At 46.8% G+C, this 27859-nt stretch overlaps 12 protein-coding genes across 12 annotated transcripts; 5 read left to right on the top strand and 7 right to left on the bottom strand.

Annotated features, from left to right (window-relative positions):
- Positions 1–569: 569 nt before the first annotated feature.
- BHQ10_007851 (uncharacterized protein) lies at positions 570–1815 on the top strand (the record flags this gene model as incomplete). The annotated part of the gene is made up of 2 exons (XM_040880592.1): positions 570–692; positions 742–1815. The coding sequence occupies 2 exons, from the start codon at positions 570–572 to the stop codon at positions 1813–1815; spliced, it is 1197 nt and encodes a 398-aa protein (XP_040736354.1).
- A 1090-nt stretch (positions 1816–2905) lies between these two features.
- BHQ10_007850 (uncharacterized protein) lies at positions 2906–4623 on the top strand (the record flags this gene model as incomplete). The annotated part of the gene is made up of 5 exons (XM_040880591.1): positions 2906–2945; positions 3023–3145; positions 3215–3240; positions 3288–3695; positions 3748–4623. 5 exons carry the CDS (start codon positions 2906–2908, stop codon positions 4621–4623), a joined length of 1473 nt encoding a protein of 490 aa, XP_040736353.1.
- A 326-nt stretch (positions 4624–4949) lies between these two features.
- BHQ10_007849 (uncharacterized protein) lies at positions 4950–5829 on the top strand (the record flags this gene model as incomplete). The annotated part of the gene is made up of 2 exons (XM_040880589.1): positions 4950–5338; positions 5388–5829. 2 exons carry the CDS (start codon positions 4950–4952, stop codon positions 5827–5829), a joined length of 831 nt encoding a protein of 276 aa, XP_040736352.1.
- Positions 5830–5886: 57 nt separating this feature from the next.
- On the bottom strand, positions 5887–6786 carry BHQ10_007848 (uncharacterized protein; the record flags this gene model as incomplete). Its single annotated transcript, XM_040880588.1, has 1 exon — positions 5887–6786. The coding sequence occupies one exon, from the start codon at positions 6784–6786 to the stop codon at positions 5887–5889; it is 900 nt and encodes a 299-aa protein (XP_040736351.1).
- A 336-nt stretch (positions 6787–7122) lies between these two features.
- Positions 7123–8928, bottom strand: BHQ10_007847 (uncharacterized protein; the record flags this gene model as incomplete). The annotated part of the gene is made up of 3 exons (XM_040880587.1): positions 7123–7998; positions 8049–8593; positions 8652–8928. 3 exons carry the CDS (start codon positions 8926–8928, stop codon positions 7123–7125), a joined length of 1698 nt encoding a protein of 565 aa, XP_040736350.1.
- Positions 8929–10553: 1625 nt separating this feature from the next.
- BHQ10_007846 (uncharacterized protein) lies at positions 10554–12189 on the bottom strand (the record flags this gene model as incomplete). Its single annotated transcript, XM_040880586.1, has 4 exons — positions 10554–10678; positions 10743–11494; positions 11550–11933; positions 11990–12189. 4 exons carry the CDS (start codon positions 12187–12189, stop codon positions 10554–10556), a joined length of 1461 nt encoding a protein of 486 aa, XP_040736349.1.
- Positions 12190–12611: 422 nt separating this feature from the next.
- Positions 12612–13828, top strand: BHQ10_007845 (uncharacterized protein; the record flags this gene model as incomplete). The annotated part of the gene is made up of 3 exons (XM_040880585.1): positions 12612–12768; positions 12830–13177; positions 13248–13828. 3 exons carry the CDS (start codon positions 12612–12614, stop codon positions 13826–13828), a joined length of 1086 nt encoding a protein of 361 aa, XP_040736348.1.
- Positions 13829–17170: 3342 nt separating this feature from the next.
- On the bottom strand, positions 17171–18004 carry BHQ10_007844 (uncharacterized protein; the record flags this gene model as incomplete). Its single annotated transcript, XM_040880584.1, has 1 exon — positions 17171–18004. The coding sequence occupies one exon, from the start codon at positions 18002–18004 to the stop codon at positions 17171–17173; it is 834 nt and encodes a 277-aa protein (XP_040736347.1).
- A 791-nt stretch (positions 18005–18795) lies between these two features.
- On the bottom strand, positions 18796–20076 carry BHQ10_007843 (uncharacterized protein; the record flags this gene model as incomplete). The annotated part of the gene is made up of 1 exon (XM_040880583.1): positions 18796–20076. One exon carries the CDS (start codon positions 20074–20076, stop codon positions 18796–18798), a length of 1281 nt encoding a protein of 426 aa, XP_040736346.1.
- Positions 20077–21742: 1666 nt separating this feature from the next.
- BHQ10_007842 (uncharacterized protein) lies at positions 21743–23730 on the top strand (the record flags this gene model as incomplete). The annotated part of the gene is made up of 8 exons (XM_040880582.1): positions 21743–22031; positions 22183–22284; positions 22340–22579; positions 22637–22783; positions 22840–22951; positions 23007–23136; positions 23203–23430; positions 23482–23730. The coding sequence occupies 8 exons, from the start codon at positions 21743–21745 to the stop codon at positions 23728–23730; spliced, it is 1497 nt and encodes a 498-aa protein (XP_040736345.1).
- Positions 23731–23883: 153 nt separating this feature from the next.
- BHQ10_007841 (uncharacterized protein) lies at positions 23884–25931 on the bottom strand (the record flags this gene model as incomplete). Its single annotated transcript, XM_040880581.1, has 4 exons — positions 23884–24035; positions 24089–24947; positions 25007–25534; positions 25593–25931. The coding sequence occupies 4 exons, from the start codon at positions 25929–25931 to the stop codon at positions 23884–23886; spliced, it is 1878 nt and encodes a 625-aa protein (XP_040736344.1).
- A 464-nt stretch (positions 25932–26395) lies between these two features.
- On the bottom strand, positions 26396–27486 carry BHQ10_007840 (uncharacterized protein; the record flags this gene model as incomplete). Its single annotated transcript, XM_040880580.1, has 2 exons — positions 26396–27031; positions 27091–27486. The coding sequence occupies 2 exons, from the start codon at positions 27484–27486 to the stop codon at positions 26396–26398; spliced, it is 1032 nt and encodes a 343-aa protein (XP_040736343.1).
- Positions 27487–27859: the final 373 nt, after the last annotated feature.

Raw genomic sequence — 27859 nt, 5'->3', positions numbered from 1 at the left:
AAAAAAATTGGCTAAGGCGGGAGTCGAAACCACATTACGAGAGGGGTTATAATGCACTTTAAGGGTTTCTCCACTTGGGATGGCAGTAAATTTAACGAATCCTGAAATTGCCTTTTACCATTTCACGCCGTGAATTTCTGCACCAAGTCCCGTTAGAATCTTTGGACATAATCTGAACTCTTGTTCTTTTTTTTCTATTTTCTTTTTTGGGTTTCGGTCTCCTCTGTAGTTAGTACTGATGATATGTTAATATTTTTGCATCAGCAACATGGAAGAGTACAAGGTAGCCAGGAAGAGGCCAGCAGATGCGAGATGTCATCTCGCTGCGGCTAGTCCTGAGTGGGACTAGCTACCACCAAGTTAAAGTCTTTAGAGTCTGAGGCTCTGAGCTATAAGTAGGCATCTGCTTTTCAAAGGTTGAAATTTAGTCAATTCAGCCGCATCTCCATTCTATACTCTTTTCGAGGATTTAAGTACTCTTGTATTGAATCTATTGACCTCCCTGCAGTTGCTCGACCTCTAAGCATTTCCAAATAGAATTTTTCCGGCACTGATTACCGCGGGGCAGCATGGGTAACGAGGCGTCTACTCCGATAGATGATAGTGTATCACCAACAACACTCAAAAGCCGTACCCTCGAGTCTGTTGCCAAATACATTCTTGAGAAGGATGCTCGAAAAATAGTTGTCCTAGTAAGTAGACACACCTCGAGGAGAGAGGAAAACATGCTAACTTGGCCAGACCGGTGCAGGCATTAGCACGTCTGCTGGAATTCCAGACTTCAGATCACCAGAAACAGGATTATATTCAAATCTTGCCCATCTGGAGTTACCGGACCCAGAAGCAGTATTTAGTATCACCTTCTTTCGAGAAAATCCAGTTCCTTTCTACACCCTAGCCAAGGAACTTTATCCTGGCCGGTATAGACCGACAATAGCGCACTCATTCATCACCTTACTGCATAAAAAGGGCCGCCTATTAAAGAACTTCACGCAGAATATCGATTGCCTAGAACGGGAAGCAGGTCTTCCTGGCGAAATGGTCATTGATGCCCATGGAAGTTTCGCATCTCAGCATTGCATCGATTGCAAAAGCCACTATCCTGATGACCTCATGAAAGAGGTCGTTGCGAGAGGCGAAGTACCACATTGTCAAACCCCAGAATGCAACGGACTTGTCAAGCCTGATATTGTGTTCTTCGGTGAAGCCCTACCAGGAGCTTTCTTCGAAAATCGTGAATTACCTGCTGAGGCGGATTTATGTATTGTCATGGGTACGAGTCTGACTGTGCAGCCATTTGCGAGCTTGCCGAGTTTCTGTCGAGACGAAACACCTCGTCTACTTATCAATATGGAGCAAGTTGGCGGTCTGGGATCTCGTGCGGACGATGTGTTGCTCTTGGGTGACTGCGACGAAGGGGTTCGCAAACTAGCTAAGGCTCTCGGTTGGCTGGAAGAACTAGAAGCGTTATGGGAAGAAACCAATCCGAACAAGGAAGACCGGGATCTAGAAACAGCGCCGAAAAAGACTCGCGATGAACGGCTGCTTGATGAGGTTGAGCGTCTCACAGCAGATGTTGATCGGACTTTGCACGTCTCGAGTGCGCATCAGAATCATACCCAGAAGTACTTGGAGAAACATCTGGCGAAACAGCTAGCCCAACGAGATGCAGAGAAGCAGCAGGATGAGCAGGTTGCGGGAAAGAAGCCAGGTACTTCCGGCGAACAGATTCTCCGATCCAGTGATGAAGTCTCCGGAACTGGCGGCCTGGCTCATGTATTTCCACATTTGACAAATGAAAAACCCTCCTTGTGATCCGGTTGTCAGGGACTTTGCATGACTTGTTGATGAAATTACGAGAAATAGAAATATGTAATGATAATACGACGTGTTATGCCAGTTGAGGATATCTTGCGGGGGTTGAAAGGCCCGGTCACAATGCCGATAGTCCCATTATCTTTGCTTTTTCTAGTACGTACATCGTAATCACTGAAAATACACATTATCGTATGTACAAGTCTGCAAACTCCATGTCCAAGGTACATATTCGATACCTGGGGCCGAAACGACTAGCCAATAATTCGACATTCCAGACCCAACATTCTCGAGCTTGTCGGCTATCTGACACGTCTCGGAGCTACTGGCGGTGAGACGTGGGGAACGCAACTGGGGAAATAGTAAAAAATGAGGCTTGAGGAACTGCTTCTTTTGGTCAATTGATAGGTTTGAATGAGAGCTAGCTTGATTTTGTGAGGTCTTGTGATGAGTCGCATGTAAAGAATGCCGTTGTACTGTGCAAGGGGTAGCAATATTTACAGTTTGCAAAGGACCTACTGTTGGGACAACGCTAAAAAAGAGTACTGACATACTCATACACACAAATTTTATTAGCAAAAAGACATCTCGAACTTCCATTCACTGATTTACATCTGAGTCCTTAAGTTAGCTCTAGACAAGTAAATCTGAGTAAGTCTGGGGTAAATAATCTTTAAGCTCCAAGTAAGCGCCCTAATATGCTCTATACTATGTAAGCATGTATGTTCTGTCGGTACTCAAGCTCTGTGTAAACGTCATATGAAGTCGATCATACAGGGTGGTAACCGTGTATGACAGGCTTTAGCCAATCATGAACAGTTAAAGTCTAGCAAATGTAGCAGTTGCGTACGTACTGTAATTTGCGTAACGTATCTCACCGACGCATCAATCGAAGCAGCCGAAATGCGGTTTGGTCAGCCCACCTTGCCCCACGTTCCCTCTATCGCTGCCCTGAATTTCTCCCCGTCATCATGTACTCTTTGTCCTAAACTTTTCTTCATTCATCTATTACGTTGCTCGTTCTATACATTCACCTCATCTTCCTCTCTTTACTAATTCGAGTGCGTTGCTATACTTACATACATAAATCATGGTTGGACTTGGACCACGGCGCCGGCCTTCCCGTAAGGGTAAGTAGCTCTTGGTTTTCTATGATGACGCAGATGAAAAATACTGAGGTCGCCATTCTAACGCGAATTCTCGATAGGTTCTATGGCCGATGTGCCCAAAGATGTCTTGAATCAGATCAAGGAATTCGAGGAAATTTTCACTGTCGATAAACAGAAACTCAAGGAAGTGGTAGCTCACTTTGTCAAGGAGTTGGAGAAAGGTGTGTAGTATCCATGCACATGCGGCACCCACCACATCTCAATGATACTAATTACTTCGCAACTATCAGGTCTTACCGTTGAGGGAGGCAACATTGTAAGTAACACGACACTCAATTCGGTTTACTCGTCTGACATCAACAGCCCATGAACGTCACTTGGGTGTTCGGCTTCCCCACAGGCGATGAACAAGGAAACTTCCTCGCTCTCGACATGGGCGGTACCAACCTACGTGTTTGCGAAATTCAATTGACCGAGGAACGCGGCGAATTCGATATCACCCAGTCCAAATACCGTATCCCAGAAGAATTGAAGACCGGTACCGCCGAAGAGTTATGGGAGTACATTGCCGATTGCTTGCAGCAATTCATTGAATATCATCACGAAGATGAGGAATTGACTTCTTTGCCTTTGGGTTTTACATTTTCTTATCCTGCGACGCAAGAATATATCGACCACGGTGTGCTTCAACGCTGGACAAAGGGGTTCGATATTGAGGGCGTAGAGGGCAAGGATGTGGTTCCTCCTTTTGAAGAAGTTTTGAGAAAGAGGGTGAGCAGTCATAGTCCTTGTGTATTCGTATAGATGAAGCTAAACTTTACAGGGTCTTCCCATCAAAACCACCGCATTGATCAACGATACCACCGGAACGCTCATCGCCTCCGCATACACCGACTCTGAAGTGAAAATCGGCTGTATCTTCGGTACCGGTGTTAACGCTGCATATATGGAAGACGCCGGATCAATCCCTAAGCTTGCTCACCTCAACCTCCCCCCTGATACCCCTATTGCCATCAATTGTGAATATGGAGCTTTTGACAATGAACACATCGTTCTTCCCCTCACAAAGTACGATCACATCATCGACCGAGACTCTCCTCGCCCTGGTCAGCAGGCATTCGAAAAGATGACAGCTGGATTGTACCTGGGTGAAATCTTCCGTCTTGCTTTGCTGGATGTCATTGACAGCCACCCCGGCCTTATCTTCGAGGGCCAGGATGCCTCGAAGCTGCGAAAGCCTTATTCTCTAGATGCTTCTTTTCTATCTGCCATTGAGGAGGATCCCTTCGAGAACTTGCAGGAGACCGACGAGTTACTTGAGCGGGTGCTAGGCCTCAAGGCTGTCAAGCCCGAGCTTGAGTTGTGCCGTCGCCTGGCTGAACTTATTGGTACTCGCGCTGCCCGTTTATCTGCCTGTGGTGTTGCCGCTATCTGCACAAAGAAGAACATAGAGCGCTGCCACGTCGGTGCTGATGGTTCCGTGTTCACAAAATACCCTCACTTCAAGGCTCGTGGTGCCCGGGCATTGCGTGAGATCCTCGATTGGGACGACAAGGAGAAGGATAAGGTTGTGATTCTACCTGCTGAGGATGGATCTGGTGTGGGCGCCGCGTTGATTGCTGCATTGACACTGAAGCGATACAAGGAGGGTAACCTCTGCGGTATCAAGGACAAGGATTCCTTCAAGACTCTTATTTAAGCTACGATTTCTTGATTCAATTCCGTGTGAAGATCTATATATATATGCACAAAAACATAGAGTAACCTCAATGAATACCATCATTGCCTGTTGACTAGCTCTAATCCATTAACCACAAGTCAATTCATACACAGCGCCGGCTACCGGAATCGCCTTGCCATACGGTAAGCGGGGACTAAGCGGAGCAACCGAGGTTGTACCCGCTTCTCCACTCGAGCTTCACCCCGGTCATACCTTGGTAGTACTATCAACTTTGGAATATAAACCAGTTAAAGACACAACAAGAGAATAACTTCAAGTCAAGCTTACAAGTATATATGCACAAAATGGCAGACCTACAGACCCAGCCCCCAACCTCCCAATACTACATCCTCACCTACCCAGCCCCGCACGTCCTGCTAGTAACCATCAATCGCGAAAAGAACCGCAACGCCCTTAACTACGCAGCCCACTGGGACGCCGAGGCCATATTCCGCTGGTTCGACAATGAGCCTTCTCTGCGCGTGGCAGTTGTAACGGGCAAAGGATCAAAATCCTTTTGCGCAGGGCAGGACCTTATTGAACAAAACAATAATGTCGCTGGGCGCAAATCCGGCACGTTGTCGCATCCGCCGGGAGGGTTTATGGGCTTGAGTAGAAGGAGGGGCAAAAAGCCTGTCATTGCGGCTGTAAATGGGTATGCGCTGGGCGGCGGGTTCGAGATCTGTCTCAATTGGTATGTTCTCTTTCAGTGGGAAAGTCGTTCATCAATGCTGATTGTTCAGTGATATTATTGTCGCGTCGCCAACGGCTACTTTCGGCCTACCAGAGGCACAAGTAGGCCTCTACGCTGCGGCTGGCGGTCTATCGCGCATCACACGCATTTCAGGCCTGCAAATCGCGTCTGAAATCGCAATGACAAACCGCAGACTGACCGCCGCTGAAGCCCAGCAGTACCTGCTCGTTAACAAAATCAGCAAGTCTCCCGAGACTCTGATCGACGAAGCTGTAGAAATGGCTACGAGGATAGCAAACTTGTCGCCTGACGCAATCATTGCGACGAGACATGGCATCCGGGAGGCGTGGGAGACGGGCAGTGTGGAACAGGCTACAATTAGGACGCAGCAGGATTGTTTGGAGAAGCTGGTTGGAGGAGAGAATTTTGCGATTGGGGTTAATGCTTTTGCGAATAAGACGCAGCCTAAGTGGGTTGCGTCGAAGTTATAGTATCATTGCACTAGCAGACGGTCATCCTACAGTGAACTCTGTCAAGTATACTATTATCTATATCAGAAACTCCAAAACATTAGCAATAACATCCTCCGGCCTCTCCTCCGGAATATAATGCCCGGAATCAACCGCCGTACCATCCACACTCTGACTCGAAACACTCTTCCACTCGCCCAGCACATCAAACAACTTCCCTACAACCCCATTCTTGCCCCAAAGCACCCTTATGGGACACTGCACCTTCCTGCCCGCAACAACATCCTCTTCGGCATCTTTCAGATCAATCGACGCCGCAGCCCTATAATCCTCGCACATAGCATGCACAGTGTCATAATCCGCCAAACTCGCTTTATATTCAGCCAGGCATTCATCTGCAAAGGGCGCGAGGCCAGCGTATCGTCCACCCATGAAACTCTCAACCCATACTTGGGCATTCGTCGAGATTGAGAGTTCCGGTAAGGGCGACTGTTGGATGAGGAAGAACCAGTGGAAATAGGACTGCGCAAAGTCGCGGGTTGTCTTTGTGTACATTGCCAGCGTGGGACAGATGTCGAGCAGGATTGCCCGTTTGATGAGATGCGGGTAATCTACGCATAGGCGGTGGGTGACTCGTGCGCCTCTGTCGTGAGCACAGACGAAGAACGATTCATCTCCTGCGTCACGGCGTGATTGTAATTGCTTCATGACTGCCACGGCATCCTTTGCCATTGCTTTCTTGCCATAGCGAATATGCCCTTCTCCGCCATCGGGTTTTGAGGAACGGCCATAGCCGCGGAGATCCATGGCAACTACGTAGTAGCTCTTGGCTAATTCGTCGGCGACCCGATGCCAGATGTGATGCGTTTGAGGGAACCCATGAAGTAATAGAAGAGCTGGGCCGGAACCGCCGTGGACGCCATGGATGGTTACGTCTGGCTCGACGGTGATATCGAAGGTGGTGAATTTCTCAAACATCTTTCTTGCTCTCTGTTTTAGTCTAAAGGTGATTGATGTATCTGGAACTGGAGGATAGGGCTTTTATCTCTTCTTTCTGTTGGATTGATGAATAATGCATACGGTTGAATGTTCTACCGTTTCCCCGCATTGGAGGGATGAGATTACCTACTTCCAATGAGAAGTCTCGAAATTGTTGGTGGACATATCTAATGCATGTGCTACGGCAGAAGGTTGATGCGAAGAATCCAGATGTAAACGAAGACAGAAAGCTATTTGGTCAAGCTATACAGCTCTAGTAGTCTCATTTTCCTGCACGTATCTAGCTACTTTATGCATTTCAACATCATACACAGCTCATGGCTTAAATCGTCGAGCGTGCTGTGCCCTTCTCATCGACCGAGCCACAGGATTCGGCTCGTTGGTCGTGGTGTTGTACGTCGCATCAGTGTCAACCACTTCCCACTGAATAGTGGAGTTACCCTCTCTGTAAGTACTCTCAGCAGGTCCAACGGTCTTGTATTTTGAGTCCGCTTTGACCTTGCCAGTTGCAACATCATATCCATTGATGACACGCTCAAACATGCTCAAGGCAACGACTGGCTGGTAGAATGGCACCTCATGACCACTTTCGTAGATTCGTACGAATGAAAACTTGCCAGCTTGTCGTACCTGACCGTGGACAACATCGTCATCAGTAGTAATGTTAACGAATCCTGCTTTGCTGTAGCCGGGAGCGTCCACCATTGAAGCCACTTTCTGGCCGCCGAGCCAGTTGCAATTGTAATCAGCGTCGCCGGTATACATCACTACACTAACACCCTGAGCAAGCAATTTCCCGAGATCCTCGACCGTGTTGGCAATACGTCCATCGTCGCCAGTGGTTTCAAACGCGCTATAGACTGACTCACTGCTCTCGGTGAAGTTGACGTACGCGCCAATAGCAGCCTGTACTTCTGGGGTATTGAGGTAGTCGACGTAGAACTCATACGGGAATGGATCAGGCGTCAATTCACGGAAATCGTACTCGTCTCGACCAAGATAAACATCGTAAATATTTTCGACGTGATTGGCGCAGAAGTTATCAGCGATGCTGCAAATCTCATTGATGCCACGTGCTGCGCAGTCATTAAGCTGGTCGATACAGTTTCCTGGACCCCAGAGGTTGTTGTACAACAACGAAGCAATCGAGTCGTTGTAAGGGAGGTAGTCGTACGTGTTTCCAGGAGAGACCTAAAATCATTAGACGCGATTCCGTAAAAATGCAAGTCGGTTCTACTTACGGTGAAATTGTAGTACGCTGCATATTGAACAATCGGGTCGTACCAGCCATTTCCAATCAAGACTGACTCCAAAGAAATCTTCTTAGCTCCCTGCTGCAAGTTCTTGTTCTGTTTCTCAATATACTCATTAAAGACAGGTCCGTAGTGACCGCCGTAGCTCTCTGTAGTGAAGTGAAATGACTCTCGAGAGTATTGTGGGAAGGCCCCCATGAATCCTTGCAATGCACGGTAGAAGAACGGCGCCGCATTAGCAGTGCTGTTTGCCGTAAGACTTGCATTGCCATAAGGATACGTGCCGCATGACCAATCAGCTGCGTAGTCAGGGCAGGATTCAGAAGGTAATACGATCACATCGTCAGTGGTCGGGTCAAGATATCCTGGAACTGGAATGCTATATGACAAGCCCACTTGAGTCGGCTGGTCAATGTAGATCATGTTGCTCGCGTTGTTCCATGAGTATGGATTGTTGTACACGTTTCCATCAGAGTCGACGCCGCAAGGTCCGTTCTCCTGGAAGAGACCGATCATTGAAGATGAACCGGGGCCTGCATCATCGAATTATTCATCTAATGCCGTGTCATTCCTCTAAAGTATATTACTCACCTCCATTGATCCACACAGTCAATGGTGCAGTCTCAGGGTTCTGATTGCGTGCTTCAAAGAACCAGAAAAAGAGGTGCTGGTCCTCTGCAACGTCGACATAACCAGAGAAGCTCTTTGTATTCGGGTCCGTCTCGCAGATCCCTGTCGGTACTTCCTTGTATCGTACCGGAATGTCCAAATAGCCCTTCTTTTCAATCAGATCTGTGGGAGCTGTGACAAATTGAGCCTTGATAGTAGGCATAGCACCCAGGAGGGTGATCCACGAGATTGACCGCATTTTGTACCTAGGTTTCCCGATTCCAAAGTAGGAGGAATGCGCAGCGGGGATGGCAGGATATTTATGTTCCGGACGGCGCGGTTGGAATGCCATCATGCATTACAGCTTTAATTAAGCTAAGCATCATGGCTGATTTAGCGCTGCGACGGGCGAAGCTTGGGCGATGGCGTTTCTGCACTCGCCATTTGCTATCGCGATGTCTTCCGCGGTCTCCACCGGGGTTGGTGATCTACAAGGAAGATGCCACCTGCCCCTCTGAGGTAGTACATGATCCTGCGCCACCAAGACAACGCGAGAAAGCAAAGAATCATGAATCGATAGAACTGGTTTTGATTCCAATCTCTTCGATTCATTCGATGCGATGGTAAAGAGAAACGGATTGGTCACTAGCAGGGGTCGAGGCAAGGCCGGAGCGTAACATCCTCTAGCATCCTGCAGGTTCGAGCTTTATCTGTTCTCCGCTCGTCGTCCACTCTTATCGAAGAAGCGGAGATTGACCAGGCTACGGCACAGGCGGAGCTGTGGTAACGCTGTTGTTTAGTGGCTGAAAATATACAAAATAACGCATTGCGATTTAATTAAACCGATAAGCAGTCTTTCTCGGCAGTATGAGGTTCGAAGGGCTTTTCAGACCGTTCATTTTGCAGTCTGAATCAGAGATGCAGAGCCAGTCTAAAAAAGGTGAAAAAAAATTATGAAGTCGCGAAAAGAGACGTAGGTAATAGTAGTAATAGTAGTAATAGTAGTGATATCCCCAGAAAGGCAGGAACCAACCCACGTGAGCGAGCGGACCAAAAAGGAAGGTGCGAGCAAGACGCAATCATCAGGCTCCGCTTTCAATCTCTGATCATATTAAACGAGTGATTGTTCTTGCAATGGATAAAATGAAACGACTGATCTGAGCCCAGCAGGTGATTAACTTGATCCCTTCGCATCAATTGCCGAGAACAAGAATAGACAGGTGGCTATCGTCCGACCGTGACGCAGGCGATGAGACGACTACTTCAACAAACAACCAGTCAAGTGTCCTCTCTACAGAGTCGTGTGAACGAGACTGATGAGACAAAGTTCAAGGGTTGAGTAGACTTAATAGGGAAAAAAAAATCGCGACCTATCCAGAAATATTGTCAGTGTTGGGAGGTCCTCTTTATGGTAGGATAGTGGCATATAGCCGGTCGAAAAAGAAGATGTCGCAGATGTCGAGGAAGACGTCCATTGTGCGAGATGAAAGGTGAACAGTGGTCCTTTGTTAAAAAGAGGTTGCAAAAGATGCTGGCTACATATTAGACACGTAGGTTAATGCATACATGAAATACCTACATGCAAACTACACATCCATCCCGCAAATATCAAAGCAAAGACCCTCGTGTACGATACGCTACGGGCAGCACTATATCCATCAAATGTCTACGCTTTCCCTTTGCATCGGTTTTCCGTGTCGCACTTGTAGCCATTGATCCAGGTGCACTGCGGGAGTCTCGTCTTTGAGCACAAATTTTGGGGTCATCCTTGAGAGAATGAAAGATGCTTGCTTTTTGAAATCTAACGATACTCTATAACTATTCAATTCCATGTATTCTTACTTCCACAGCGAGTGTCCTCGATTGGTAACCCAGGCACAACATCTAGTACCGGCTCTTAGCCCTAAGGCTTGGGCCGAACTTGAAAAATACCCAAGGTATAGGTAAAAGGGCCAACGTAACGAAGCCTAGTAAGCTACTAGCCCAGTCTATTCCAAGTCCTTTGTACACTATGTTTGTGTTATTATTATTAGCATATGATCTGGGTGAAAGGATCCGGGTATCACTACTTACTTTGAGTTGTAAACAGAGGAAAAACGCCAGAAAATGTGTAGCGTGCTAGACTGTTTGCGCTAGCAGCGCTGGCCACAACGTTCCCATGGTATGCATCTGTTATATATTGCACAGTAGAGACGAACACGCAGATGTTTCCAAATGCAAAGGATATGATAGCGGCCGCAGGGACTGCCCAGGATATATCGCCCTTTGCAGTCCATCCGAACCAGAAAAGACCAAGAGGCAGTCCGAAACTTCCTATCATAGCAGGGAAAAGGCGATATTCTGGCGGGACGCTGTGTGGTGGATGTTTAGGTATCTGCTTCCTGTAGATAAAAATATCACACAATATTACAGTGATAATTCCGAAAACACAACCGATGGGAATGGACAGGAAGACAAGACCGTATTGGTCAATGGTGAAGCCATATACTGTGATAAATGTGTAAGGCACAGCTGTGAAGAAGCCATACAAAGTGCCGAAAGCACAGGAGACATAAAGACAAGTAAAAGACACGATTGGTTCCAAAAATAGCATCCGAATAGGTCGTAAAAGGCCTACCACGGCAAATTGCTGTATTCTGGCCATGGCTCTCGGTTTTTCTGGCACTTCTAGGCCCCTCTTTTTGGCCAGACGTCGTTTGAGAATAGGGTGAAATGTTTCCTTTGCGAAGAGCGTCAAGAAGAGAGTCAAAGCAGCGAAGAAAAGGACTGCCCATTGAGACCAGCGCCAACTCTTGCCGGTCACTGCGAACGCACCTATTACAGGTCTAATATCGAGTCAATAAAGATCTATAAAAGCGGATAAAAAACAGGCAGACATACCCAAGACCTGGTCCTAGAAAGGGATTGAGAATGAAGATAGCTGATACAGGGCCACGAGCCTTTGGGTGAAATGTTTCGGACATGGAGCCTGGGCCTACCGCGAGAATCGATGCCCAAGAAAAGCCAGCCATAAACCGAAAGAAAAGTAGCTCTCCGAAATTGCGAGAAAAACCCGTCCCTATAGTGAACGCGGAGCCACAAATAATCGATCCCAGATACACAGGGTATCGGCCTACAGTCTCGGAGAGTGGGCCACCAAGAACTGGTCCGAACCCTAATGCAAAGGTGTACAAAGTGATAGGGAGGACCGCAACCGTGCTGTTGATATGAAATTCTTGCATAAAGGCCGTATGAGCGGGACTAACGATAGAGCTTGATATGGACCTAGGAGACGAGGTTTTAGCAAAGCTCTGTGGATATTAGAGTTGACTCCGACATACGCGGTGATGGCTGAGGAGGCCATCGCAGCCAAAAGAACCATTTTTCTCCATGTAGGCCAATTCAGAGGGTTTTCAACTGCTGTATCCCAGCCCAGCAGGTCATCTAGCTTGTCTGCAGGGATCTGTCCCTGCTCTGTGTTACCACTTACAGGAACCGATCTTATATCTTCGGTGTCGTCCTTCTCAGCCAGGGTCGCCATAATACCCGTATCCAAGGACTGTGCTGTTTGTTGTAAACTGACATAAAAGTAAAGACAAATTATAAATCTTTGGGTAATAGTAATAGAAATGAATGTAAGAGCAATTGAATGATTTATAGGTTTTCTAATACTATTTCTACATAGTGATTAGTGATCACGATAGCGCAACATTTCGCTCAATCGGCCGGAAGACTGAGGTATGCACCAGGCGCTAAAGTATTAATCACCCCGAGTTGAGCTTTGATAAGTAATCATAATGGAGAAATAAAGGGGGCTGCAAGGTTTTACTGCTACAGTCGACAAATCAATAAAACTATATATGAGTCCGATGTTCTGCAGGATTTCATCCATGTATCACATGTATTAGACAGCGTTCTTGTTCCCTCCCAATCCAGTAAATATAATTGAACACCAATTTCCCAATGTCGGAACACTTGTTAGTGACTCTGCCTTCGCCCAGGATTGAAGGCCTGTTGGAGAAGATTCGCCTTGCTAGACCTGGCCTCAAGATCTCCTTTATCCGTCATGAAGTATATCCAACGGATGCTTTTTTCCAGCGCGATATGAATATTCCTGATGGTATAATATAAACTATATCTGGTCTCACGGAGGGAAAGGAAAGAAACATTGACTATTACAGACATCCTCAGCGATATCACCGTACTGTTCACTATGGGATATGTGCCCAAGCCTGCACAGGCGCCCCGACTTCGCTATATCCATTTCAACGTGGCAGGAATTGATCACGTCGCTCACGAGGAGGTGTTCCAGGACCCGAGAATCACTATCACCACTTCCACTGGGGCACCAGCAATCGCAATCAGTGAATGGGTTTTTGGTACACTTTTGGCACATTATCGCCAACTGCTCATCTTTAAAGAATGGCAAAACAATAGCACCTGGGGAAGACTGGATGCAAGTAAGCTTCCTTCGAGTTTGGATGGCAAAAAGATGGGCATTGTCGGGTATGGCTCGATTGGCCGTCAGGGTATGTCTACTGATGACGAACCTACCTCCATCCTTGAATTACATGCATTTCTAATGCGAATGTTTCTTAGTGGCTCGGGKTGCGCAAGCTCTGGGCATTGATACTGTTGTTTATACCTCTAAACCTCGAATAACGGCCGCCGAGAAGAAAGATAAGAATAGCTTTGTTCAACCCGGGTCGGGAGATCCGGACGGGATTATCCCAAGTCAATATTTCCACGGGCAAACAAAGGCGGATTTTCAACACTTCCTAAGCCAGGATCTAGACATTTTGATTCTGGCCCTGCCGCTGACTCCGGCAACGAGACATCTGGTGGGCAAGGACGAGCTGCAGAACCTGAACAGCAAGGCTGGAGCGTATCTGGTGAACGTGTCTCGAGGGGCAATTCTCGATCAAGATGCGTTACTAGAGTCGCTACAAAAAGGTAGTGGCAATGGTGGCCTTCAAGGTGCCGCGCTCGACGTTACTGACCCGGAGCCTTTGCCATCTGACAGCAAGCTATGGACAGCACCCAATATTTTCATCTCACCACATGTCAGCTCTATAACCCCGCAAACGGTTGGCCGAACCTACGCCATTCTGGCAGAAAACCTCAAGCGCCAGGCTCGAGGAGAGAGCCTCCTCAACGTTGTCAAATTGGCAGAATCTTGACTTAGAACAGGTCCAATTGAATAAAGCCTCCACCAAGAAGAATCTTCACTAAGAGTGGATATGGTGTACGAATCCCAACTTTCTATTCAGTACAGAGTTTTAATGCAGATAGCCCTTTATGCGGTAGCTTATTCCAGAACTAAGTCAGCTGTAGGCAATCAATCATTGGATACAAGTGACACTTTTCTCAATCACCTTTGATATTTCTAGGTACTGTTACTTTCTGTACATTTGGGTCTACTCAATGACATATCCATGGTGCTGAATTTGAAAGTCATTCCATTATTCGCGGAAACGACGCGAATGCGAATGCCACGAAGGAAAGTACACGGAGAGTACTTGGGGGTATTTGTAGAACTATTGAAGAGACACTACATCGTCTACAAGGTGATTTAGGCAGCATCAAACTGAATCTCATCTCCAGGATGGGTCCTATATGAGTTATTTAGACCTCTATCTAATCGCGTTAGTAGGTTGTTGATACAGTTTCAATCCATCTGGTTCTCGCATTCATCCATGCAAAGTATATGCAATTCATTCTGGAATAGATGCATTGTCAGACCACAGGAACGACACATCAAAATCAATTGGAAGTTCTACCAGATTGGTAGAATCGAGATTTGAGACGGGTTGTGTCAAAAAGTCTTCCATTAAGGAGCTTTGAAGAGCCATTCCCGTGCTCAAATCCAAATTCGAAAAACCAGAAGGCGGAGAGAACATATCTGGCAGTGTATCGGTAGATTGCTGTAACCTTGGTAGATTCAATTCCTCTGGGGTTGACTCTTCGTTGTTTGAGGCAGGTTTCTGCGCATTGGATGTAGAAGGAAGGTGGCGATGTTGTTCTACACACTGTTGTGCACGCTGAAGTTGCTCGTACAGATCCTTCGCAGCCAGGTTGTTTGCACTTTTGAGAACTCTAAGCATCTCCATTGCACTTTCGATAGATTCTGAATCGCTCGGGCTCCCTGCAGATAAAAAACTTGATATCATCAAGACTAACGTAGATGAGAAAATAAAGACAGGAAACGCGTAACCAAAGACTGCAAGCGATCCACTTGTCCACTCATCCTGACATAACTTCAATGAGTGTCGTGCAGCATGAATGCATGCTTCACCCAGTGTCAGTAAGATAGAAGTGATATCATCACGAAAATTGGAACGGCGTTTCTTTACGTGACACCTCAGAATATTAAGCAAGACAGGTCGAAGTGCCAAAATAACGATCTAAATTTCAGAGTCAGCAACACGTCCAAAAAAACCCCCCCACAAGTAGTTACTAACAAAGCTGAATTGTAGATGCATCAGAACCACATGTTTGGGATTAGCTGTACCCATGTGAAGCTTAAGGTGTTCAGGAAGAGATTCCTCCCACGTTTTCAACTGAGTCAAGAGCCTTTGCTCACGTTGTAAGAAACTCTCATTGGATCTCACCCGGCCATATATACCTTTTGCGGTGTTTCCTGTGATCCTGGCGAGTTCGATAGTCGCAATCTGATATGCACCGTCCGGAAATTGATCACTGCAGCTCTCAGGCACTACAACAGATGGCAGATCGACGTGAATATCGTCATCATGAATCTGTACAGGGAATCCGGACTTTGAACCCCAGAAGCGGTCAAACACATAGATAGACCACCAAATTCTGACCCGGTGCTCTCGCTCTTTTGTACTTATGCGGTGGCTTTTGGGTATGTTATAATTTAATCCGGCACTAAGACCGACCCGCAGTGCATTCCCTATAAGCAGATATGCAGAGTGGAATCTATTCAAGAATTGACAAAAATAAGCCTTCTAATTGTTAGTAACGCAAAATGATATCAATGTATCACGAAGTAAGAAACACACCAGAAGGAGAAGGCTTTCAATATGCGTCATACTAGGCCTTTCTGGGATGACTTGAAGAAGGTTCAAAGATCGAGCAAAATAGGTTGTTCCAGCCACGGTCGATGCATTGTTGAGGTCATGTGGTGTGGAGTAGACTTGACCTATAGCGAATAAGGCAAAATACTTACATTTTAATAAAGGATCGTCAAAGCTTTGATTTTGGTACACGCTTGAAAGGACGTCGATGGTATCTTTTTTCAACGCCAGGTGAAACCCTGGGTTGATATGGCCAAGTGCTGTCTTAACAAGTAGTTTTGCGGATGCAAGACCTGGCCAACTGATGTCTGTGTTCATTGAATGGTTTAATTTTGATTCATCGATGTAACTCCATCGTGGAATTAGCGGTTTCGGGGATCCGGGGTTCTCCAGGCATTGACAAAGCTGAGTAGCAAAGGCAGTACAAGCAGCTTCACTGGTGTAGATTGGAAGAATCGAGGAATCTTCCATCTGGAACCATGATGCTTCCCCATTGTTGTTCTGGGGAGCTAATTGGGAACTTCCCAGCTGTGGAATGTTGAAGGTAGAACCCGCGGTTTCAGGGTGGGAGTGACGCTGTGATATCGGAGTTCGTTGAGCATGAAGCTCTCTGCTATCTTGAATAAGCTGTTCGAGGTAGCTAGATTTCATTTACTCCCTTCAGTACTCTAACATTGTTAGTGGCCAAGGGGTCAGGATCGTACCTCTCGCTAACTCGGATTCTGCGGTCACGATCCACATATCTACATTGATCAGAATATCCCGCTTTTCGACACCTCGAGCATGGCTTCCCCCCTGAGCATTTTATTTTCTGTGAATGGCATCGATCACAACTGAAATTATATGTAAATAATAATGGAGAAGCGTGAGGTTCACTACTTACGCAATTGGTTTCTTCTGGGGTACTCTTGTTGCCGCTGCTTGGCCTGGATGTGCCAAGTCTGAGTGGCTTAATGAGCTGTCGAGGTTGGAATTCATGGCTGGGCTGGAAAGAGTTCTGGCTGAAGAGTGCTCGGTCTCGATAAAATTTGCCGCTCGCATGGATGCGTACGGGTAGGGAAAACCATTGTTCCGGCAACGGTGAATTTAAAATATAGAATAGTACTTACATATATAATATATTGAGAAACAAGAAACAAGAAACAAACCGTCTGACCCAAAAGAGATCCCCCGTCAATGGGGCGGTGATTCACGTCATATACGCATAAAATATTAACAAGTGATGATTTCAGTGATACAATGACCTTCCATCTACTTAGTGCGCAGCTTTGCATAGCATATTGCTACTAAGGATCGTATTAAACAGGTATATACATCTATATATCTATATATCAGTAACTTTCATGCAATGTTCTATCATCATTTCTTTCGTCCACTCGACAAGAATACCCAACAACGGGATGATGAAGTTGTAGTGCCGTGTTCGACATCTTCGAATCAGAACATTTACTCGTGTGTCCAAGGAAGGCCTAGCTTTATTCTTTATGACCGCAAGACAGTAGACTTCATGATAAGGCCACTTAGATCAGTATATTTGGACGCACTTCGGTCGGCCGGTAAGAGATGACTGTCTCCATTGGCTGTGAGCGCCTCAACGAGAGTGCACCGTCTCACAATAGCAAATCCAAGTCGCTCATAAAGCCTGACAGCGGCTGTATTATGCGCCTTCACGACGAGCGAGAGTTCAGCGACCTTCGGTTGGTCCTTGAAGTCTCGAATGAAATCAAGGACCTCATGGCATAGCTTTTTCCCAAGCCCTTTACCCCGGTATTCCGGGAAGGTAAATAGGCTGAGCATTTGCCAGCGTTCGTTATCGTTCCCCGGGTCTATATTGTTTGAGGAAGGATCTGAGGAAGAGGACGCGAGTATGGAGACTTGGCCAACCCACTTGGAAGTGCCGTTCGAGAACTGGTGAACATTGTCTGGACGAGGGATTGCAGCGCAAATAAAGGTTTCTCGTCCAGGGCTGGTCAATAATTTCACCCAGTATTCATCAGTGAATGCTGCTTCGGCCTCATACGTGGAGGCGAACGAAGCTGGCGAGACCTTCAATGCCTCTAGTCGAAGTTGTCGATATTTGAACACGGAGGAGGCAACATCATTGGTTTTCGAGATGCGAAAGAAGACAAAGTCTGCGTTGCCGTCCATCGGGCATGTATCCGAGAGTCTAAGAGGAAGAGGATGAGCATGTTGAACCTGTATCGCGTTTGACTTATATGACCGGCCAATTGGCGCTGTCCCGATACAAAACGTTGTCGGCCAAAGTTCATGCGGCCGAGCGGCGGAAGAATTTTGAGGGCTGGTGGGCCCGAGCATAATTTGTCATGACCGGCATTATGAAATTTTACCGACATTTGGTGCGAACTTTGTATGTACAGAGTCGGAAATTATTTGCCGTTTGTGGTAGTTTCGGGGAGTATAACCTAGGTCCATGTCCCTCATTGATTGCTAATCAGCCCACCATCATGAACTGTGTCTATCAAGATGTGGTTCCGGTGGTATTAAGTGAAGACTTGAATTATCTACATATTTGCAATTAACTATACATACCAGGTATTCTTCATCATGATATGTTTATATGACCAGAAAAGGGAAGTCCCGCTTTATGACTTTGATTGGTACTACTATTTTATACATTATTATAGTTGTGACCAAGTCAGATCCAGCTCTAAGTTTACGGATAGAAATATGCTCCATCTGGAGAATACAAGCATCAAGTCGAATATGATAATTAGTAAATGTGGGCTATGACTAGAACAAAGATAGTTCGGAGACAAGAGAACATATGTACTTCGCATTGTCTTTGTCCAAGCATACATATTCCCAAGTCACTTCCTCCAGCTAATATCTAAGTAAGAGTAGCGTAGCGCTTTAGGACTCTTAAATGCATAATCATTAACCAGCAGCTAAGGTATGGGTATGTATGTGTACAAACTCGTCCGTAATGTGATTGGGGGCTAGCTTAGAAATGAATTCTACGGCTATTGGATCTGAGAGGTAGCTGACGCCATGTAAAGCGTGATTCTAGGCTGATTTCCATTCTGATTGAGAACTTTGGTGAAAGTACCTGGCTTGTACAATCACTAACTCAGGTAACCGAGGGTCGTTCATTTGTTTGACTTGTCATTGGATAAGAAGGTCAATGCTGCAGTTACAAGTGCCTCAGCGCCAGTTGTCAACGTGGGTTGCACCACCGGGGCAAAGAACGGACTGTGAATGGATGGTACAGAGTCCAACGTGCCTTCCTTTTTGCGCCTATCGTAATCCTCCCCATCGTGACCCCCAAGGAACCAGAAACAATAAGGCTTTCCAATCGATGTGGCCAGGTAGCTGAAGTCTTCAGCAGCCGGAACCACCTTTGCCATGGGAAAGTGGTCCGCACCGAAATGTGCTTTGAAGCTGTTGGACACTGCTTCAGTGGCTAGTATATCATTTACCATCGGGTTTGTTGACTCAGAGATATCAAAGATGGGCTCTTGTGGCGATTTGGAAGCAAGGCATTCCGCCTTGACAACACGTTGAATCCCCTCGACAATGATATTCCGCTGCTCGGTGCTGGTGAATCGAATACTGAGATGAAGCTCGGCATGGGCTGGAATGACATTAGGCGCCGTCCCCGCATGAATGGAGCCGACGGTAATGACTCCTAATTCGCCTGGCTCGACCTCGCGGCTGATGATCGTTTGTAAACGGACCACTATATGAGCTGCCATTACCACGGGATCCACTGCCATGTGAGGCATACTTCCATGGCCACCTTTCCCAAATATCTTGATCGTCATCCTTTCAACCCCAGCCATGAGCAATCCAGGCTTTGTAAACACGTGCGTAGTTCTCCGGAATGATACATGTTGGCCCAGCACAATGTCTGGAATTGGACACCCATGTTTTTCATATAGTCCATCTGCAACCATGCCCTGAGCACCACTAGTTCCCTCCTCAGCAGGCTGAAATAGAAAGACTAGCGTCCCGCCCCATCGTTCGCGGCTGGAGAAAAGGATTGCTGCGGCTGCCAAGAGTGAAGTGACATGCATGTCATGGCCACACGCATGCATGACAGGCTGAGTATTCCCGTGTACATCCTCCATCTCTTTATGGCTTGCATATGGCAGTCCAGTTTGTTCTTTCAGTGGTAAAGCATCCATGTCAGCCCTGAGCATCACTGTCTTTCCTGGACCGTTGCGAAGGACAGCGATAACACCCGTACCGGCAATTCCTTCCTTGATATCCAAGTTGGATGATATTTCTCGTAGTTTCTGCACAACTGCTTTGGCTGTCTCGTACTCTCTCCATGACAGCTCCGGATTCGCATGGAGTTTTCGATAGAAATCCTCATACGGTACATAAGAAAGTGGATACTGGTCAACAATTGACCTAGATGAAGACATTTACCTAATGGTGTGGGTAATAAACGCCGGGAGTAGTACAGCAGAAGGAGTTGATTGATCTCGGTGGAATGTCTTATGTCAATTCCGCATATATACTATGTAAACATAAGCGTTGGCAAAGCAGATTTTAAAGGCGTTTAAGACAATCAAAATCCGAGCGCATGAAGAAAATGAATTCGTACTCTCCTCAGAGCTTGTCAAGGAGTATATATGGTCATACCTCTCAGATTAAATATAAAAACCACTCCACGATTGAGACAGAATTAATAATGTAATTAATAGTGCACATCAATGCTGCTGATGAGCTCAGATCACGCAACCTTCTTGAACACAACATCTCTAGGCTCACTTATCTTTAACTTTGGCGCATTCTTCATCCTTGATGTACGTAAGATACTAGCCAGGTTGTACTCAACCAGGGGACGTTGGTTAGTCATTTTATGGCGCTAGTTGTATTGAGTTGTCTTGATACTTGTGCTTCTTGCATATTTCTGAATTCCGATTAGTGATCGTATCTGTAATTGTCGCCGACAATAGATGAATGACTCTTCTAGCTGAATACAGTTTAAAACTTTGAATGCAGCTGAGGACAGATTACTTATCAAGATCTGGTTGGAGCGTTAACATGGATCAACTAATGACAAGCCTTACCGTAGAGTTTTTGGAGAATTTATTCGGGGAAATTTTTATAGATGAGTACGGAATATTGCGCACAGCACACGCATGATGGAATGGCGAGCTTTCTTTTCTTCTAACGCCGGTTGCGTTCGCCGATTATGAATTACCTGATAGGATATTGACACCCGACCAGAATGGGAAACAGGGATATCGGCTCGAAATCCTTTCTCTGGATATTCTCATTAGAAAATGTGCTGATCTTGGTGTACTGTATTCAAAAGAACGTGCATGATGACCATGGAAGCCAGAGTAACGAAAGAAGTCGACTCACCACAGTTGCAGTCCGGGATGATGGCGATTCATGAAGATGCCACTCTAGGAACTTGAATGCTGTCTGCAGTCCTGAAAATGATGCCTCGCTCGGCAGGAGCAATACTGGCTATGATCTGAGCTGAGATTCAAATGTATGATCTTGAGAAACAGGAACTTGCAGGCAGGATTCTCCTTTTCCATCATTCACAAGCACAGTGATTAGAAGAGAACTAGCGAGTTTATTTGATATATAACAGGGCAAATATACTCCAAAATAACTTCAGAGGGATAAAAATATGCTGTCTAATAATTGACCGGCCTAAATCTTTGGAGAAGATAACTGAAGGCTTGAATCACCCTTCTCTGTTGAGTTTTAGTGTCTGGTGTTTATTTTCCGTCCCACCTCCAAGATCTTAGCGTAGATCAGTCAGTGCTCTCGCTATACTTAGTTGAGGGACGCTATAAAATGCACCTGACACGATATGATATCTACCGACGTAAGAATACATTGGTCTCATGCGAATCCTGTCTCGCCTCTCAGATCTCTCCCAGTCAAAGGAGCCGGTTAGGGTTCCCCACACGTTAGGACAAACTACTAAGTACGTACCGAGGTATAAGTGCTCTCGGCAGGAGCTAGTAAGGTGATCATCAGTTATTGAACCTTACCACTGCTATATATTACCATGGGTGACTATCTCCTGGATATGCGTCAGTTGCAATACAGCAGCTTGCAAATATGTCAGTCGAAGGCAGATATACCCCGATTGTCATTGGAGTAGGCGATATCAGGAACGCCTCCACCAAAGTCGAAGATGCACGCGAACCGGCAGATCTAATGCTCAATGCGATTGAGCTGGCGTTTCAGGAGACTGGTTTGGGTTCGACATCAAGTCTTAAGTCACAGATTGATAGCATTGATGTTGTCAGAACCTGGACTTGGGCTTATGGTGACCTTCCCGGTCTTCTGGCAAAGAAACTTAATCTTGTTTCACCACTCAAACATAAATTATATAGTGTCAATGGCGGTAATCAGCCGGCAAAGATCCTTGATGAAGCAGCTCGTCGCATATCGCGGGGGGAGAACAAGCTAGCTGTGATCACAGGCGGCGAGGCTCTGGCTTCAGGCAAGTTTGACCCAAAGATATTCAGACATCACATGGATTGACTGTTACATAGCGGCGGTATGCTCGAAGTCAAATCAATATCCMCCTCCGGGCTGGACGCCTGCCGATGAGAATGCGGAGATATTTACGCCCGGAGAGGTTGGTCATCGTGATGGTAAGTGGCAAACGAGTTGAGGAAAGATTCGCATATCTCATGAAATTCTGGCTAGACATCGGGAGTACACACATGATGGGAGCACCAATCCAGATATATCCGATCTATGAGAACGGATTTCGAGCCCGGCGTAGCCAGTCATTCAATGATAACAACGAAGAGTCGGCTGTTCTGTATGCCCAATTCAGCAAAGTCGCTTCGAACCATCCATTTGCCTGGAACTATGGCAAGCCTCCCATGGATGCGAAAGAAATAGGAACGGTCTCAAAGACGAATCGCATGATATGCCATCCATGTTAGTTCCATCGAATTGCACTACTCATTAAGTCATGTCAGGCTTATTAATTTCCAGATCCTCTCTTTATGAACGCGTTCAACACAGTCAATATGGCGGCTGCATGCTTGTTGACGTCTACGGAACATGCAAGAAAACTCGGCATACCTGAAGACAGATGGATCTATATACTCGGTGGCGCAGGAACAGAAGAGAGCAAAAAGTGTACGTTCGGATAAATCCTACGTAGATGAAAATGGCAATAGCTAATGCGATTCTAGTCTGGGAACGACCGAATTACCACTCAAGTGCAGCGATTTCTCGTTCTATAGACGAGGGCCTACGTGTTTCAGGGCTCATGGCGAGTGACATTGATGTTTTTGACTTTTACTCGTGAGTCATGCCTCAATCGTTTCAAGATTGCGTGAAACTCAAAGTAGGATCATAGGTGCTTTCCAATCGTTCCGAAATTGGCCTGCCATCATATAGGGCTCGATCCGCGCCGTTCCGCGAAACCTATTACTGTCCTAGGCGGGTTGACATCGTTTGGAGGTGCTGGAAACAATTACTCTATGCATGTATGAGTGCCATGTCGCTAGCTTATCTTGATATAGGTAGTCATAAGCTGATTTGAATGACTATAGGCCATCACGGAGATCGTCCGACAACTACGCGATCCATCAACTCCGAAAAGGAACGGGCTTATTCTCGCAAATGGCGGAGTTTTGACATACCAGCATGTTGTCTGTCTATCCAAACATCCTCGCAAGGATGGAAAGCCATACCCAGCCCGCAACCCTCTCCCAGAGACACTTACAGACTTGCCCATCCCACAAATTGTGGAAAATGCTCAGGGAGATGCCACCATTGAGGTACAAAACTCGACCACTGTCGATATCGAATCATTCTAACTCTCTTCACAGACATACACAATCGAGTACAACCGCAATGGAACACCTGAGATAGGCTACATAATAGGAAGATTAAAGAACGGAAGTAAAGCTCGATTCATCGCTGTTACGGCAGACAACAAGAGTCTCGACCGGCTGGCGGAGTTGGCTGTTTCGGACCAACCCATTGGTAAGACGGGATACGTGTATGTTGAGGAGGGTGGGAATGACAAGGGTCGGAAGAGGAATCTGTTTATTTTTGGGGTGAAGACGAGGCTGTGATTGTATCGTTACTCGGGAATGATTGACTTCGAAAGATCCGCTTCCCCATGCATTGCAGCTATATATACCAGTAAAGTAAAACAAGAACTCCTATGTATCCAACAACATGACAGAATAAACTTTTTCTACAGCCTGCTCTTCCACGTCTCCATTTCAACCATTAATCTCCCACAGGCGAATCTTTCCCTGCTCGTTAGCAACAGCTAGGAGATTCGATTGCGGCGAGATAGCCACAGATGTGATGCGGCCAAAGGGCGTGTTTGAGGTGGKCCAGTTACGATAGACGGTGCATGATGGCAGATGGACTATTATTCATGTTAGCTGTGGTTTGCAAAGGGTAGAAAAGGGGTCATCCTACCAAGTCGCAACGCATCTCGTTTCCATTTACTAGCCATCACCATGAACTGCCCATCAGGCGCAAACACGATTTGTGTAATAGACGTGGTGAGCTGTTCCAGTGCTCTCACGGGCGTAGGGTTGCTGGGTATCGCGTCTTCGACGTTCTGTTTCTTGGACTGTTCGGCCTGTGCCGCGGCACCCTGCCATGGTTTACGGTCATAGATATTAACAATACCACTGAAACTGCCCACGGCAACCCATCGGTCTCCTCCAAGCTGTGATCGACCTGACGAACCGCCAAGCGCAACCACCGTAGTGCCAACAGCACCCGCATCTGTCCAGCGACAAATGACTCGGCGGAGACGCATGTCGAACTCGGAAATCTCCCCATTTTTGCTGGCGATTACCATACCGTTGCCATCACCCCACCAAGCAAAATCAGCCACACCTCCGAGACCGTCGACGCGGGCTTGTGCGATCCATTGCGCTGTTGTCGCGTCGAGGATGTTGATCATACCGCCGCCTTTGCGCGCAGAGCCTATCAGACCGATATATCTTCCGCAAGGGGAGAGCTTGAATCTTTCCATTGACTTTTGTTCTTCCTTGCGATCTGCTGTCGGGTTGATTTTCTCTATTCTACCAGACTCAAGATCCCAAACGTGGAAAAAGCGGCGTCGACCGGAGGCGTAGATCTTATTTCCAGAAGGAGAGGCGAAGGCTGATGTATATAAAGGCGTTCTACGGATTTGGAGAGATGTCAAGAGATTGCTGGGAGTGGGCGCGCTAGGCGAGATGTGATGTAGCCAGACAGTTGATGCAGGGCCGGAGGATAAGAGGAGCGAATGATGAGGGTGGAAGGACAGAGAGTCTATAGATGACTGCAGGCATTTTGTTAGTAAAAAACTTCAAAAGTGGCACAATATACGGTTGCGCTTACAGGCTGAACACCTCCAACGTCCTTCAATCGATGGATGTCTATAACCTCTTGGCGAAGCTTCACCCGTTTTCCTGTGGCACCCTCCTCGCTTCCCTTGATAAGATCACCAGCGCCCTGCAAAAGTTTCGCCAATGGCTTGACCGACACATCTTCGTCATCGTCGGTATCCATCTCGCCCTCACTGCTCGATATCTCAGAACCACTGCTGCCGTGGCTGGTCCGTCTGGACTTGCGTTTCTTTCGGAGTTCCGCATTGGCCCAATCAGGTGTAGGATGTAGTCGCAAATATTGGGTTCGTAGTCTTCTTATATACTCCGTTCCGTTGACAACATCTTCCGACTCGGCGACTCGTAGTTTTCGTAATCGTGAGTGACCGGCGAGTGATATGGCCATACGCTCATCGTCGCTATCGTTCCAGACAGTTGGCTGGGCAACAACACCAGATTCGCCTTTGAGTTCAATCGCCATAGTATCGGTGTGTTCGATAGCATCTTGTAGTTCTGGGACGCCCGAGTCTAAGAAAAAGAGCTATGAACGACTAACGTCAGTAAAGAAGTCACCCGAGTACCGGATAGCCAAAACTCACATCGGCATCAGCCACATCATCCATATTCTGTTCATCTCCATCTTCCCCATCCCCATCTTCCTGGTCACTAGCCAAAACAAGATCGGTCGTCCCTTGATGCTGCCCATGTCCTTTCAGTGCGGCCTGAAACCCTTCATCGTCGCCGAAAAGCAGCTTCTCAAGCCTTTCCTCAGCATCATCCTTCTCAGGAATGTCGTCCTCTTCATTCATTTCTTCGTCGCTAGACGTGTAGTCATTATCCGCCATGTTAAGATCTTTTCGTGGAGCTTGTGCGGAGGACGAGTAGCCTCCGGTCTTTGTCCTAGTCGCAGTCGCGACTTTTTGCTTTGCGCCGACCATGGGGGTTGTCGATTGTCGAGTGACAGTGGTCCTCGACTATTTAAAACACTATGACAGTAGGTATGCGAATCGAAGACCTGGGCAAAGGTCGCAATTGAGTACAGCAGTTGATGTTGGCTTGGTTTCTGAATTTTTTTTTTTTCTGTTGCTACGCGGCTCTGCGGAAAAGATGCGTTAGCGCGGTGAGCACTATCTTATCGGCTTCCCCACTTGCCACTGAAGGAGAGGACTCTATGGAGATCATTATCGTATTTTGGAATGTTTCTACTCGTTCTGGCTTATCTCATGTCAGGCAAACACGAATAGGTGAGGTATAATGCTCATTTTTGGATGTATGCATCCACGAGTCATAGAAAAAAAAAAAAGGAAAACGCCAACGCCAGGGAGTTATCACATCAAGCATAGTATCGTATACATAAAAACGTAATAGTAAACGTTAAAGTAAAGGCAGAGAGGTATACTCATCAAGACCGAGAACCCTTAGGAGTGCTTGCTTTCGAAGAGGATCCTGCCAACAAGTCGGCGCCGTCCACCGCAGGGTCATACTCGGCACTCGAGACATGAATGTTCGACCCAGTACGGGACAAAGGCTTCACATCCTTCGTAGCAATACCCTCTTCCAAATCAGAGTCGTCATCGCTGTGGCTACCAGTATCCAAGAGAGCCCCATGCGAATCCCGCCTATCATTCACAAGTTCGTTCCGACCGTCATCGTCATATGGTTCCTCGTCGATATCTTCAATGATCTTCCTCTTAATGAACGTATCTACAATATAGTACTGGATCGCGTTCATAATCAAAGGAAACAAGAGCATCACAAAGATGATCTGAAGAGCCGTATTTCCCTCCGTCCATCGCAACGCCCAATCTCCGATCTTCACGATGACTGGGAAGACTTGGATGAGAACAAAGACGCATAGTTTCATCCATAAGAGACCGATAAAATATAGAATCGACTGTTTTAGCCACCACATAATTCTCGGAGGTTGTCCATAGTTACCGGACTCGATCGACTCGGGCGGTCGGGCTAGAGGTGTGTAAAATGCGAGGCGGTTGATGATGCGGAGAGATAAATAGAGTATTGGGATACCCAGAGTAGTCTGAAGAACTGTGATCAGAGGATATTCAAACGCCGCTAGGTGCGAAAGACTGGACTTACATCGATGCCCAGGTTAAGCATGTAGAATGAGCATGGGTTAGGCTGGTACTCTTGCTGAATCTCAAAATGGCCGGCGGAAAACATGGACAAGAGAAGATTTGCCAAATGCAACATCACCGACCCAAACACTTGTTTTGACACGTCGAAGGCCCATATCTTGAGCGGCCGTTGCGGTCTCTCGCGATATCGCTTGTACACCAGTGACAGCAAGGCCAACCCCCCCAAGGCGGCCTGGATAAGCAAGGAGAATGGACCCAGAAGTTGGCATTCGCCATTTTGAGGCGAATCAGGATTATCCATTGCACTCATAGTCGCGAAAGCTTGTGCGGCGAGAGTGGTAGGTATTCCGACTGTTGTAGTCGTGGAGGCAAAGGTTGTCGCGGTTGGGGCTTCCATGGTTGAGGCGGTGTTGCTGCCTCAGAAAGAGGCGCCTCTAAACGGAGGCGGTACGGTACATAAAGTATTGTTTGTTGGTATGAGAGAGACTGGAGATAACGATGATACACAGAACAAAGGCGACAACGAACTTGGAGGGAAAGGTCGAGTCGTCCTGCGACCTGGATGGAGGCTGAGACGTGGAAGGGTGGGTGATGTAACTGACCAACGGCCAAATCAATGCCAAGCATTTGGCGGAGTAAATTAACCAACGTGGGTGGGTTGAGGCTGACAGTGCGTGTGCACCAGGCTACGGAGCTACGTATCAGAGAGCTAAAGATCTACAAGTTCAAATACGTACCACTACATACTGCAGTATGCAGTATTGGCCGAT

The sequence above is a fragment of the Talaromyces amestolkiae genome, assembly GCF_001896365.1.
Source record: "Talaromyces amestolkiae strain CIB chromosome Unknown scaffold17.1, whole genome shotgun sequence".
NCBI lineage: Eukaryota > Fungi > Ascomycota > Eurotiomycetes > Eurotiales > Trichocomaceae > Talaromyces > Talaromyces amestolkiae.
This window is presented reverse-complemented; position numbering and strand designations above follow the sequence as displayed.